Below are 15,915 nucleotides of genomic sequence, written 5' to 3' on the forward strand. Positions count from 1 at the left end.
AGTAAAGTAACGAGTAAAGTAAAAGTAAAGTAACTAATTACTTTATGTAGAGAGTAACGAAGTAGTGTAATATATTACTTTTTTTTAAAGTAATATATTACTTTTTTTTAGTAACGACCCCATCTCTGGGCTTAATAAACCATTATAGACCTACATCACTAACTATGGGTCTTACAAACCTACATAACATTACAAATAGTCAGAAAATATTATTTACAATATTAATAAGACTATGAATTCAATTTTAACTGATTGACCAGGCAAAACACTGCACAGCGGCAGCAGCATTAAAGGAAACATATCGTTTACCTTGTGTTGGGGCTTCACAAAACTCCAAATGTAGCCTGGGGTGGCACTAATGAAGACCCTCATTAGAGCAGATACATCCACATTGTCCAAAATGTTACTATGGACATGCATCAAAGTCAGATGTGTCCGTCTCTTCTGTGTCATATTACTCTAGTTGTAGAGGTGGTGGGCTGAGGAGTGGTCCACTCTTTTTATTGGATTGTTTGTTGGAGAAAAAAAAAATCCAAAATCCTTTTTTGAGCCATTTAAGAAAGTTGTCACAGTGTGTGTGTCGCGTTAATTACGTCACTCTCCCACGACCTATGACCTAGATCAGTGTTTTTCAAAAAAAAATGTATAGATGTTATTAATAATTGCATATCTATCAATCTATGTGTCCTTTGATGCCAATCTTTTAATATTTTTTATTTATTAATATTTTATTTTATTGTTTTTAAATCTCATGACCGCCCTTCAAGCCAATCAGAATCGAGCTGCCTCTACTGAGCGTGAAACTGTGTATCTGCTCAGCTTTTGGAGCAAGTGAGAGCTAGTGAATATTTCGCTCTGCAGCTGGATGAGAGCACGGATGTAACAAATATTGATGTTTATATATATGAATATAAATATGTTTATTGTTAATATTACTGTTGAATATTATATATAATATTATTAAGGCATAAGTAGCTTTCAAAATGCTAAAAATATATGTTAATTGTTCATATTACTGTTCAAAATTATATAATATTATAAAGACAGAAATCACTTTAAAAATGCTTTACTGTTGATATTACTGTTTAATATTGTGTTAAGAATGTTTATAACAGAAGACACAATCAATGTAATGAATGACAAACAAAAGATAAATACAAACATTTTTTAGAAGAATAACTGATTATTAATTATTAATACAAATATATATTAAGAAAACGTATTAAGCTGTATGATTAATTTGTCATATTTTCCATCATAATGTACTCATCATTTAAAAAAAAAAAATTGCAATGGAGGGGTCCCCGCTAGACGATAATGCTATATGGGGTCCTTGGCATGGCAAAGTTTGGGAACCCCTGACCTAGATGACTCGGATTTTATTTATTTGGAAAATAAATTCAAGCCACCTGACTGATACAAATATATACTATGACTATTATATGCTACTGTATACAGCTAATTCTATTTTAAGTAAAATCATAACTATTTTATGTAGTTTCATCACTTTTATTTAGGTGGTCACTCAGTTTTTCAAATGTACACCACTCGCCAACAGGGGGTGATGCAGCACCCCCAGCACCCCTACTTCCCGCGGCTATGGAAGAAGAAGGAGAAGAAGAAGAACCTCGATCCACTTGGCGTCTCGTCGCTACGGTTTCTCTCTCTCTGTGTTCCTGAGAAAGTGTGTGTGAGCTCCAGCTCTACTGATCCATCATCTGTGTGTCTGGATAAACCTCCGAATGGACTGTGTGCTCTTTCTTCTGGAGCGTTTACCTCGGACTACATGAGCTAGCTTAGCATGCTAGCTGGACACACGTTAGCAACACTAGTCAGATTGAGAGTTTGATGCAGAGAGAAACGGTGTGTTTAACGGAGTCTGCAGAAAAGGTGATCTAGGAAACATGAGTAAAGTCCAAATGCTGCTGTCGTTGAAGAAGCAGCGAGTCACTGCTGCTAATGAAGAGATATTTGCTCTGTTTGAACAAACAATAGCAGAGCTCGAGGAGGAGCTGTTTCTTTCCAAAGAGGAGAACAAGAGACTCCAGAAGCTTCTGGACGCTGTTTTACAGCCTCTGCTTCGGATCCACAGAGCAGGTCTGTTCCCTTTACCCTTAATTAACACTTTACACTCTTCAGTAGCACTTTATTATCACATTAATAACACTTTAGACCCTTTATCAGCACTTGCTGCAGGTAGCAGATCCTGAAGTAAAAGTACAAACACCACACTGTGAAAATACTCCATTACAAGTTAAAGTACTGCATTCATATCGTAAGTAAAATTATGTAGTAATTATTAGACACATGCACTTTATTATAATAATTGAAATGTATTACGGAAGAGCAAACCTACCAAAATAAATATATTTATAAAAATACATACATTGAATAATATGCCATTTAATGTACTGATTTAAATATGACCCATGCATGTGGGCACTAGTTGGTTAAATGTGACATACATTGATACTAGTTTTAATGTGCTTCTTTATTCAACTTTTCTTTTTAAATGTGTAAAAACAAAACAAATTCTTTGGATTAATTCAAATTGCGGGAGAATAATGTAGAATGATCGAGGGTCGAGTATCTTTCACGGCTCAGGTTTATTGTACAGTAAGTCAAGACATTACAGTAGGCAGCAACCACACAACTCGCGGGCTTACTCTGAAGTAAAGCAGTCCCTCGCATGCCGTAAAGCATGTCGCAACACTGTCATAACAGCCTTAACTCTGTTTGCATTGTATGCATCTGTGACATCTCCCCCTTTTTCCTAGTTATTTAATTTTAAATAACCAGTAAAGAGTTTTGACAGATTAGTCACAGCATCTTCCTGTAATAGTAAACAACAGTCAAACTGTGATAGAAAATGTTCATTCAGTCGTACTGACCAACCAAAAGTGTCCTCTGAATACAGGGTAACTTAATGTTGATAAAGATGGGTAACCAATACCTTCAGCAGTGCTGTTATCAAATACAATTCAAGATGCAAGTTTTCTTTTCTAAACATTGCAGCAGTAATATCACGTGTGCATACATTGACAATAAACAGAACCCAGAATTCTGCAGACTCAGAGTCCACCTGTGTTTCCCCCCCCCCCAAGGCCATAGGTGTTTTTTTTCTCCTTCACCCCCAGAGGTCATTGTGAAACACCCAAAACACTCCTGTCTACTAGGGGTGTAACGGTTCACAAACATTTCGGTTCGGTACGTACCTCGGTTTTTAGGTCCCGGTTCGGTACGTTTTCGGTACAGCAGAAAAAATTATCACAAAACATAACATATTTTTTTTAAATTATTATTAAACTGTGAATAATGTATTCACTCACATAAATACAAATATAATAAAATAAACATTAAGGTGCAGCATTTCGATGAACTGAAATAATCTGTATTTGAACTTTACTGTACTAGTACTCACAAACATAAACTATTAGTTTTGGGTTTTTAATTATTATTAAACTATGAATATTCACTCAAATAAATATAAAATATAATAAAATAAACATTAAGGTGCAGCTTTTCGATTAAATGAATAATCTGTATTTGAACTGTACTGTACTAGTAACCTAAGCAGCCAGTTTGACATTAGGACTTGCTTGTCATTGTATTTTCATGTTTTTTAAAGAAAAATGTACTTGTCCACATTCCTTGCCGAAGGGCAGATCTGCTGGCACTAGCAACTGTCTCCTGCTGTGGAGAACACACCCTCTCGCTAGGGACAGAGGTAGTAGCAGATACAGCCAGGTAGCACTTTGCTAACATGGCAACATAAGGATATTTGCCGTTTGTAATAGCTTTGGCTCGGTCTGAAGTTTTTGCGAGTGGTGGAGGCTTAAATGCTAGCGGGAGTTGGGTTTGCACTTCAGTCTTTTGGTACCGGTGATATTCACGTTCGGGGGATGCCTTTTCAAATGAGTGTGCAAGTTTGATGTATTGCCAGCCGCGTAACCAATTTTAGTTGAACAATGCCGACAAACAGCTTTGGTTCGGTCCACCTGTCTTTGTCCGTCATCCTTGTACGTAACTGCGAAACCAAAATGTTCCCAAACCGGAGACTTCAATGATGCTGGAGGATTTTCGTGCTCAACTTTATCTGCGTTCGCCATTTCGACAGTTCCTCAAATTACTGACTACATTGAACGCATCCCTCTGACCAGCTCATCCAATGAAATGACTTGCTCGCTCTATGACGCGTTGATCACAATGGGTGCAAATTACTCTGAATGCTGCGACGCAGCACCTGAGATTACTTCCAAGAAGTTGTTCACGTTCTCAATTTTTTCCGTTTAACATTATATGCGTTCGGTACACTTCGGTACAAACGTGTACCGTACCGAAGGGCCCGTACCGAATAATTTCGGTACGGGTACGTGTACCGTTACACCCCTACTGTCTACAAGTCCAACCTAGTGGCCGGCTTACTGACACGGCCAGACCTGGTCTGAACACGTCCTGGTGTTGGTGTGTGGGTCGTCACCTCACTTGGTTTCAGGGTAACAGTCTCTGGTGTGTTGGCGCTTACAGGCTGGGAAGTTATTACGTTTTAAGCCTGCTGACTCAACACGCTGTAGTACCTTCTCGAGTCTGGCGTCGTGCTGTTCTGTCGATGTCCCATAGACCAGGATATCGTCCATGAAGACTTCAACGCCTTCCAGCCCCTGCAGAGTCTCTAGCATTTTCCGCTGGAAGATCTCAGGCGCACTGGAAATCCCGAAAGGTAACCTTTTGAAACGGTACCTGCCAAACGGTGTTATAAAGGTTGTTAATTTACAGCTGACTGGGTGCAGTGGGATTTGCCAGAACCCACTTGCAGCGTCGAGAGAGGAAAACACAGTTGCACCACTTAGCTTTGCAGTTATTTCATCAGAGGTGGTAAGATGTAGCGCTCTCCTTTGACTGACTCATTCAGTCTTTCCAGGTCCACACAGATCCTGGCTTTGCCTGTGGTTTTCTTTAGAACGGGCCACCATAGGAGCACACCATTCAGTTGGCTGTGTTCCCTTCTCGATGACACCGTTCTTCTCCATCCTCTGCAGTTCCTCTTTTACCATCTGTAACATTGGGAAGGCCACACGACGTGCTGTATGCACTGCATATGGTTGAGCCCCATCCTTTCATTGGATTTGAACAGGTTCAGTTTGTAGTGTGCCGTGCTCACCAGAGGCTTGAAGGTGTTCACTGGTAGTGAATTTCACTTCATCAACACGCCTCACCAGGTTCATCTCCACTGACGGATCCCGGCTGAGTAGGTTACTGACACTCTGGCCACGGACTACATGTGCTTCAAATAGGTAGTTCTTTCCCTTGTAACTAACTGTAGCATTAAAGCGTCCCAGACACAACAGTTCACCTCCTGGGCTGTCGAATGGGATGTCAGCTGGTTTCAGTGTTTTGGGTGGAGTGAGTGTGTGAAATGCATCCTCGCATAAGACGCTGACATCACCTCCTGTGTCAATTTTAAATTCCATTGGAGTAGAATCCACCTGGAGCTGTACTGTCCACTGCTCTTTCTCATCTGCACTGCACACTGAGCCTAAGAAATAATGGGTCTGCTCAGCCTGTACAGTCCCTGTGACCTCATTCACTGATCTATTGCTGTTTCGGCACACTCTGGCCCAATGTCCTATTTTCTTGCACTTGTGGCATGTAGCTTTAGCTGCAGGACACCCTTCTTCCTTGCTATGCTGTGATTTCCCACATTTACCACATTTCCTTTCACTTCCCCCCCCATTTTCTGTCTTTTGACTTGCCTTGATGTTGTTGAGGTTTCCATTTGTTATTTTTTTCTTTGAATCTCACCTCCTGTACTGATCCCACTGTGTCTTCCTGCAGACTCACTTGTGCTGCGACCTCCTCTGACTGCCTGATGGTCCGTATCGTCAGTGCTAGTGTTAGGTCCGCCGTCAGCTGCAGCCTGCGCGAGAGCTCTGTCTCGTTTCCCGACAACAATTCGGTCGCGGATATTCTAATCTCGGCTTACGCCAAACTCACAGTGTTCAGAGAGATCATACAGGGCTCGGATGAAACCCTCTGCCTTCTCCCTTGAGCGCTGGACCCGCTGGTGGAAACATGCCCTCTCGTGGATAACGTTCCTCCTCGGGAAAAAGTACTCGTTGAACTTTCCCACCACAACGGCAACATCATCGCCGTCATCTTCTTCGGCAAAAGTGAAAGACTTGAATATGTTTTCTGCCTGGGAGCGAGTCTGTACCGCTCAAAGCGTTGCCTCCATTCTGGCCATTCAGTCGGCTTATCAAACGAAAAGTTCACTGGGGGATTAAACTTGGCCATTCCGTCGTCTATATTCCTCTACTTTGTCTTGTTTAATTCCTGTGACTCACCGGTCACTTCTGACACCATGTAGAATGATCGAGGGTCGAGTATCTTTCATGACTCAGTAAAGCAGTCCATCGCATGCCGTAAAGCATGTCGTAACACTGTCATAACAGCCTTAACTCTGTATGCATATGTGACAAATAATTCATAAAGAAATCAATGAATAAATATTAGGGATGCTCCAATCGATCGGCCACCGATCAATATCGGCCGATACTCGGGCTCTCTAAAAATGACGTAAAATACATGACACTTTTCTCTGTGCGCGGCAAAACAAGCTCACCAAAATAGCTTCACCAGTCTGGCAGTATTTTAAGGTGTCTGAAAAGGACAATAAAATAGCGGTATGCAACGTGTTTGAAGCAGAAATGATATATATCAAATAGCTATTTGATCTACTTCTGGAACAAGCTAAATTAGTTATACATATGCTTATTCTTCACTGTCGGGTCACTCATTACTGGAGCAGAGAGCAAGAGAGCGAGAGAGAGAGCTTCCGCTTATTTCTCCCGTGTTAACAGTGAAAGTCAAAAGTTAACAGAACAGCGAAGACCACCTGGGGACAAGAATCTGACTCATCACTAACAATGTAATGAAAGTCAAAATGTGTTAAAATGTAGTTTTTTTTACTATAATGGGACAGTAAATACCTGTGTTTTTCAGTTTATCAATATAAGGTAGTGGTTAAATTAAGCAAAATTACAAAATATTTCATTCTTTACTCATATATTGTCTTGCAATTATAAATTTTTTAAACGAGTATTAACAGTATTTTGTATTTGACAGTGATATATAGGCATAACAAAAGTATTTTTTAGTTTAATTACAGAAAATGCAGCTAATTTTGCCAACAGAAAATCATTTATTTTTTCGGTTAGTTTTGTTAAATTCACAATTAAAAACTGATAAATAATGTATTCCATTTTTACAGTTTTTTTTTGTTAACCTCTTAAGCCCGGCCCCCCCCCCCCCCCCCCCGATACCGGGGGGAAAAACGTGTCACTGCAGGAGACAGCATCTGGGGGCTTCTTAATATTTAAAAACCTATGAATTTCTTATACTCAAATAACGGGAAAAAACTCTGAAGATATGAGCCATTTTTACCGAAACAAAACACAAGTCTCACAAGAAGCGTTAGCATTAGCCCTTAGTGAAAACAGACTGATGCTACTTCCGGTGCTAACTAGCAAAAACGATCTTTAAAACTTAATATGGTCTGCACAAACTACATATCAACTGAAAGCTGATACTCCACAGACTATTTTGATATAAGTATCATCACTGTAGGACACAAACTCACTGAGCTATCAGCCAGAACAGAGCAAGAAAACAACAACAGTGTTCTAAATCAAAACAATAATTATGTCTTACCGTTGCTGTTTGGTGATCAAAAATCGTGTTCAAGGGAATACAAACGCTGCTCAAGTTTAATCCAATGTCTCTTTGTCACTTTAGAATTGTTGTTGATAATCCATCATTACATTCATGGCCGCAGAGTAGGTATAAAGTTTTGCAGTCCGGGGCTCAGGGTGTCTAATGTGCTGTTTACGCAAGCCTCTCTCTCCTTGACGTAAGTTAAAAGCGGGATTTACTAACTCTCCCTCCATTCTATTGGCTCTAAAGTTTCAAAAAAGGTGTCAATCACCCAAATCGACCAATGGGTTCCAGAGATAGGATCCTGCGTAGTATGAATAATGCCAGCAGCGGCTGCTTTACGCACAGACTAGCAGCAGAGGCAGCCGCACAACCGCTCCAGCTCAGCAGCAACGAACACAGCAAAGCGACAACACAACGACGAACACAGAGACAACAGCAGGCAACAGAACAGTCAGACAACAACCAGACCCTGATTATGAACTTCAGGAAAGGTATGTACTCTCTCTGTTTGTATCTATTAGTTGTGTATTTGGTGTAATCTATAGTAATGCCACACTCGCAAAATACAACATGGACGCCGCTTTGTTGTTGTAGCGTTATCGTTCCGTGAGAAACTAAAACAATGGGAACATCATGTTGGTGAACGTATAAATAGATTAATTGTATTTCGTGACTATAACACGGCAGTATATAAAAAAAGCTGTATTGTATATCAACCCAGTCTATATATATATATCAGGGTTTCCGCTAGGATTTTTTCTCGCCGGTCAAATGTCCGGGCAGAATTTATTTTACCGGACTAATTTGAAACTTACCGGTCATATTTCAATAATAATAATAGTTGTGTAGCAGAGTTTCCGTTAGCAGGTAATTACCGGACTATGAGCAGATATGCTTCAGTTTAAAACTCAGTTCACGGGGCTCATTTTTATATTGCTTCAGTTTATAATCGTAACAGATCGAAAAATTCAGATTCCTTTTTCAATAAATGATTCCACAAACAACAAACAACATAATTATTACATTCAAACAAACTACTTGTAGTAGATAACGTACATTATTCAGAAGTTTACATCAACTTTGAATAATAACACGGGAGAAACGGATCCTCTCCCTCCCTCTCTCTCTCCACGTCAGTTTCTCATGCAGCTCGCTAAACAGAGGGCGGGGCTTCAGGTGATCCTGCAGAGCTGCGTGTCTCGGTCAGACTCAGCAGCTGATCTGATCTCTCTCTCGCTCCGGTTACACTTCACTTGCGTTTATGTCCATATGGATCAGATCCAGCTCTCCTGATCGGCCTTTATAGAGAGCACCGATCAAACTATTAAGAGTGAATATCGGCCGATAATGACCGGCGGCCGATCGATCGGAGCCTCCCTAATTATTACCAGACATTTTGACCGTCAGGTTTTTAATTTACCGGTTTTTTATAAATTTTACCAGCTAAAAACCGGTAATCTCTAACGGAAACCCTGATATATATATATATATATATATATATATATATTACTGTTATTCCACACACGCCAAATAGATGCTCTTTTGTAGTTCGACAGACATTGACTATTAGCAGTTTATAAATAAAGCTGTATTGTATATCAGTCTATATGTATAATGTTATTTCACACACGCTAAATGGAGGAATTATTTCTGATTTGAGTTACATTTTTAAAAGAATAAGCCAGTGAAGTAATCAAAGTAATTGTTTTTTCCACATTTGTTTTCACAGTGATGAGGACGAGTATCAAATGGCTTCTGGATCACAGCCATCAACATCTGCCTCATCCGAGCTACGACGTGCATCAGATCAGCATACAGTTGCCCCAGAGCCATCAACATCCAAGCTGCGCCGCTAGACGTCTACACCAGTACTAACCCAGCCTCCCTCTGCATCTTCTGATTCAGTGGACAGACTGTCAGGAGGAAAGTGAAACGGGCTGGTGTGTGGCAGACTAAGATTGTTACCGTTCCTGACGCTGTGGTGGACTACAACAAAAGCATGAGCTGCGTGGATGTGTCCGATGCTTTGATTGGGTACTACAGCGTTCACCACAAAACCATGAAATGGTACAAGACTTGTTTTTACCATTTTCTGGACACTGCAGTGGGGACAGCTTCCTTCTCTACAAGGAGCTGCACAAGATGAGGGGTGACCCCGGCAGGATGAAGCCACACACCCAGAAGTCCTTCAGGGAGCAGCTTGCTGCAGACACGAGGGGTGAAGTCCCTGCAGCACCACCACCACTCCCCCCATCATCACTGCATTCCCAAGTATTATGGGGAAGATGCCACCGCGCTCAGGAGGTGCTCACAACGGTGAAGACCTATCTACTGCACTAAGTGCCTGGTGCCTCAATTCAAAAACACTAACCACATTCAGGTTGTGGAAATTCTTTCTTTTTTGCCAGTGTTTACAAAAAAATGCTTGTGGTGTTATTTCGGTTTTAGTGTAGTTTTTTAGTGTGTTATTCTTTAAATAAATCTGCTCCTGTTGGAGACTAATTTATCCTATGTTTCCTAATTTGTATTGTGTAAGTAAACATTCCTATAAGTGTTAGTCTGGTGATAAACATGTAAGGACTGCGGCAAAGTCCACACACACACACACACACACACACACACACACACACACACACACACACACACACACACACACACACACACACACACACACACACACACACCATTTACATTAAAAAAGAAATGTAATTTAAAAAAAATATTTTTTTATAAAAACACTTGTATTGATGGAATGATTACCTATAGTGATAATAAAATTATTTTTACAGTATGGTACCTAATGTAACTTGTTTTGCATCAATCTTGATACAGGGTACTTATTATATGTTCTACTTTGGATTACTAAAGCTTTTAGTCTACCATACCATCATTCAAGCGTGGTTTTCACTATGAGTAATGGTTTTTTTTTTGGCGGAGTTAAGAATTTACCTTTTTTTACTATGTTCCATCTGAATTTACTCTGACACAGAAACATCTATATTGATTCCGACACTTCTACATCCAACTCACAGATGTAACCTTACTTTGATAAAAGAAATTATTCATATAACCCTTTTAGAAGTTAAGTTATAGTCATTTGTTTTGGGCATAGCATTTTCGAGCCTGAAACCTGAAAAACAGGCTCAGGGCTTAAGAGGTTAAAATACATGACACATTTCAATAAACCGTTTATTCTTGTAAATTGATTATGATTTCCTGTAATTATGAAATACACTTTTTTTTTACAGTGTGTTACTGTATATAAAAAACACATTTGAACATTTAGCAGGTTCCCTCATCCATAATAATTTATACAAGCGCAACTTCGAACATGTACAGCAGTAAAATGCAACATACAAAATAATCAAGAAACAACATAAATTAAACACTGACAGGGAACATTTTACTGCACCATCATTACTGTTTCATAAGAAGGTGCCGTCAAATGTTCTGTTAATACTTGCATACTTTTACTTAAATAAGGTTTGAATGCAGGATTTTAATTTGTAACGGAGTATTTTCATTCTATACTGTAGGCGTAGTGTATCTGTGAACGATCGCAAATAAAATTCATTGTTTACATTGCGGCTTGTGCTATGCCAGAAGAAAAAACCCTTTTACATTTTGAACTGGAAGTGGAAAGGGGCTGGGCTACATGAGGTGACTTGAGCCAACACAAATACACAATGGGTGGGACTAAGAAAGATAATGTGAAAATATAAAAACAAAGGCATTAATTAGGGCTGCAAAATGTCTCCCATTGTAATGGTGATGAGGTTTTTAAATGCTAACACTTAACAGTTTGTTCTGACTGTGTTTCCTGTTTCCTGCAGATGTCCAGCAGCTGGTGGTGGTTAAAGAAGAGCTTCTCCATGACCAGCAAGAGTGGAGCACCAGTCTGGACCAGGAGGACCCAGAGCCCCCCCCACACATTAAGCAGGAACAGGAGGGAGAGCAGCTTCAGGAGCTGGAGGAGGCTGATATCACCAAGTCCACTTGCACTCCTGACCCTGTGAAGAGTGAAGATGATGAAGAGAAACCTCAGTCCTCTCAGCCTCATCAAAGACAAACTGAACACATGGAAACAGAAGCTGATGGAGATGACTGTCGAGGACCAGAACCAGCCAGAAACTCAGATCCAGAGAGCAGTTTACAATCAAAGACTGAGGACCACACTGAAGACTCTTCTGAACCTGACACTGGAGACTCTTCTGAACCTGACTCTGAAGACTCTTCTGAACCTGACACTGAAGACAGTGCTGATTGGAAAGAGACCAGAGAACCTGCATCAGGCTCAAACTCACTGAAAAATAGACATGAATCTGTCAGTGATCCACAACATAGTGCTGCAAAGAAACCATTCAGCTGCTCAGTCTGTAAGAAAGCTTTTTCATTCAGTGGAGAATTAAAGGCACACATGAGAGTCCACCCAGGAGAGAAACCATTCAGCTGCTCAGTCTGTAAGAAAGCTTTTCCACAGATTGGATATTTAAAGAAACACATGATAGTCCACACAGGAGAGAAACCATTCAGCTGCTCAGTCTGTAAGATAGCTTTTCTACGGAGTGGAGATTTACAGGCACACATGAGAGTCCACACAGGAGATAAACCATTCAGCTGCTCAGTCTGTAAGAAAGCTTTTCCACAGAGTGGATATTTAAAGAAACACATGAGAGTCCACACAGGAGATAAACCATTCACCTGCTCAGTCTGTAAGAAAGCTTTTTCACTTAGTGGAAACTTAAAGAGACACATGAGAGTCCACACAGGAGAGAAACCATTCAGCTGCTCAGTCTGTAAGAAAGCTTTTCCACAGAGAGGATATTTAAAGATACACATGATAATCCATACAGGAGAGAAACCACATAGCTGCTCAGTCTGTAAGAAAGGTTTTTCAACGAGTGGATATTTAAAGATACACATGAGAATCCACACAGGAGAGAAACCACTCACCTGTACAGTCTGTAAGAAAGGTTTTTCACAGATTGGACATCTAAAGTCACATATGAGAATCCACACAGGAGAGGAAAAATAGATCTGCGAAGTTTGTGACAAAATATTTAAATGGCGTAACGTTTAAAAAGACCAAGTGTGTTGGTAAGGGAATACATTTGTCTATTTTGTATCCTGATGACCTAATGCCGTTACATGTAATACGTTACTCCCTAAGCCTGTTTTCACCCACCTGCAACCGATTCGCTAATAATCACAAATGTTTATTTCTTCGACCCCTTGAGACTATTTCTTGTTTAATAATGGTTACATCTCCTCAGGACCAGTGTTGGGACTAACGCGTTACTCTAACGCAACTACTTTTTGCGGTAACTAATAGGGTTACTAGTTACCTATTCCCATTCAGTAACGCCGTTATAGTCACTGTGATTTAAATGGGTGCGTTACTGCGTTACATTATGTGATGGAACTGAACCGAATCTCCCAGCGGATGTAACTTACAGGCGAATACAGCGATGTTCTCTCACAATACCATGTAAAAGTGAAAGTAACCAGAGAGGAGTGATGATTGGTTAACGCTAGGGGTTTCACAACTACCAATATTTACTAGTCGACACGTTTTTCAAAATAGCAGTCGACTAGTCGTTACGTCATAATAAAGACACACAAAGAGAGGTGTCCAACTGTAATTTATATTGGAACTCATACAGTTACATTACACACTGCATTTTAATTTGTGTTACATGGCTGAGTAAATAACAAACAGTAACTGGACTTAGTAATTAACAAACAGTAACTGGACTCACCAAAATCGACAGCAAAAAACTCTGTTTACTGAAATACCACGTAAATCCAGTGCGCAACACTTTACTCGCTGTCCTCCACGATAACGTCCACCTTTCCAGATTTTTGGTTTGCGTTGAGGAACACCAACGCATCGACATGTGAGGGAAGGAGGCTTGACCGCTTTCGGGTGACAGTGTTGCCTGCCAGGGGAAAAACCCTCTCACTCGGGGTGCCTGTGGTGCCGCTGGAATAGCTAGGTAGCTCCTCGAAAGCTTGGCTAAACGGGGGACGCGATGCGCGTTTTCGGCCCACCACTCCAGTGGGTTATTCACTGTGGGGATATGCAGTGTCCGCTGGCAGTAATCCCGTAGCTCATCATCCGCATCACTGTAGACCCGTTTCATGTTGCTGCTCGTCTGCCTCTGTCCTGTGCTGACGCCGGTCCGTTGCTCACTGGTGTTAGCATTACTGCTAGTGCTAGCTGTCGGCAGCGGGTGTCTCATCTTCAGATGGTTGCGCATAGCAGATGTCATTTCATTTCATTTCAAACCTTTATTTAACCAGATTGGTCCCATTGATGTATTTGTGTTGTACAGCTGTACACAACTGACACTTCACTGTGGAGTTGGTTACATCTTTGTTGAAGTACTGCCATACATAAGAATGTCGGACAAGTTTTGGAGCATTTTGCAGCACCTCGTTTACCTCCATTTTGTTCACGACTAGTTGACTAGGGCCTACAGCGCCGACTAGTGGTAAAGGTAGTCGACTAGTCGATTAGTTGGTGAAACCCCTAGTTAACGCGGGGTAACATTTCAGGGTAAGCCAAGCAGAGACAGAGTTGGGCGGGTCTTGCCTTATGGGGAAAATACACATACACGAACACTTGCTAATGTTAACACAAACACACGGCAACGCTCACCACCAGCACACACACACACAATGGCAGATGCAAGTATCAGCGAGAGCAGCAGCGCATTTGCAACTTGGAAATATAACCACTATTTTCAATTTGTGTGGATTGTTGAGAGCTTCATAGTATGAAGTAAATGAAAGTTAATTATAAATCATATATGATCAATCATATTCTTGTATGAATCCATGAGGAGAATGCTTCTTGATGGTTTTTGAATATGTATGTATGCTTACAATTTTAGTTGTTGCTGTTTGATAACTTTGCGTTTTAAAAAGAGGGTGTTGAGAGCTTCATAGTATGTTGAATACTTAAAACGAAAGTTAGTTGTAATCAAATATAATCAATTATATTCTTGTATAACCCACAATGAAAATGCTTCATATTTTAGGTTTTTCTATATTTACAGCATAAACAAAACAAAGTGGTTTGTTAAGATTGAGTGTAAGACCTATAATGATTTATGCCCTACTCTCTGATAAGAGAGTAGGCAGGTTCTTTCTTCTCCTCTCACAGCAGGGAGGGGGGCTCCGGACTTAAGGAGAAACACATTGAGGCCTCAAAAGGGTGGTTATGTCATAGTCATAGAATATGTCTAGTCATGTTTTTTTCACAAACTTGGGAAGGTGTGTCTTATGCCATAGCCAATGGAATATGTTGGTTGGGTATAGAGGAGGTGTTTGTGGGGTTTCTATCCGTTTTTTTGAGCATAAAAAGACTTTTTTGGATTTCGGGGGGGAGAGGGGGAAACCCCTGGTATACTCTCTCCTGGTAAGCTCTGTCCTTCAGAGCTGGGTTAATAGTTCTCGGTAAGGTTCTCTCAAACTTGGTAAATATCTCTTGAATTTCTTGGTTGAAATGCTGAGTGAATTTCTTGGATGAAATGCTGAGTGAATTTCTTTGAATGCTGAGTGAATTTCTTTGTTTGCTGAGTGGAATGATTTGATGGGAGATGTGTTTGAGTATTAGTACCCGCCACCTGTGAGGACCTTCCTCCGAATTCATGTGGATAGGAATGGGTTTTTGAATGTTAGTACCCGCCATCTGTGACGGAAAAAAGGTATAGAATTGATGTGAATTGATTTGGTGAAAGTGCTTTTTATTATCACCGGTCTTTTGATGAGGAAATGCCTCTAAATTATATCGGGAGATTTTGAAATGTCACAACTGAATTGGGTAATAAATGTAAGACTGTGAATTAAAGTTTCATATTTGAACATGATCACAGCATCATTTTTTTTAGTATGATTATAATGTTGTAAAGAGAGAAGGTAAAAACCCTGTATTAGTTTGGACCTATTTTTCTTCAAATAAACTGATCCCACCTTTTGGACTGGGACAACTTAAAGGACATCTGTGCTCTCCTCTCCTGCTTCAAAGGTAAGATTGCACCCTGCCACACTCACTCTTAGGTAGGAACACACCCCATTTACTGATATAAAAATCCTTCGGGATCGCTTAAACAGATTTAAAAGAGTTGTCTGAATTGAAACAGCAGTTAATTGAACCTGGTTCTTCGGGGAGTTAATAGAGGTGAGATCTTGCTG

General features: G+C 40.4%; 1 protein-coding gene across 1 annotated transcript; it reads left to right on the forward strand.

Moving 5' to 3' along the window:
- The first annotated feature begins 1,817 nt into the window (after positions 1–1,817).
- LOC139433404 (zinc finger protein 260-like) lies at positions 1,818–15,711 on the forward strand. Its single transcript, XM_071202406.1, has 2 exons — positions 1,818–2,097; positions 11,550–15,711. The coding sequence occupies exons 1-2, from the start codon at positions 1,905–1,907 to the stop codon at positions 12,749–12,751; spliced, it is 1,395 nt and encodes a 464-aa protein (XP_071058507.1). The 5' UTR covers positions 1,818–1,904; the 3' UTR covers positions 12,752–15,711.
- Positions 15,712–15,915: the final 204 nt, after the last annotated feature.

This window comes from Pseudochaenichthys georgianus, unplaced genomic scaffold, assembly GCF_902827115.2.
Source record: "Pseudochaenichthys georgianus unplaced genomic scaffold, fPseGeo1.2 scaffold_423_arrow_ctg1, whole genome shotgun sequence".
Lineage (NCBI taxonomy): Eukaryota > Metazoa > Chordata > Actinopteri > Perciformes > Channichthyidae > Pseudochaenichthys > Pseudochaenichthys georgianus.

Excerpts from the sequence above, each read along its gene's own strand:
- LOC139433404 (XM_071202406.1), top strand. The coding sequence starts at position 1,905 with ATGAGTAAAGTCCAAATGCTGCTGTCGTTGAAGAAGCAGCGAGTCACT. Across the intron at positions 2,098-11,549 it reads GCTTCGGATCCACAGAGCAG|ATGTCCAGCAGCTGGTGGTG; the intron begins GTCTGTTCCCTT and ends TGTTTCCTGCAG.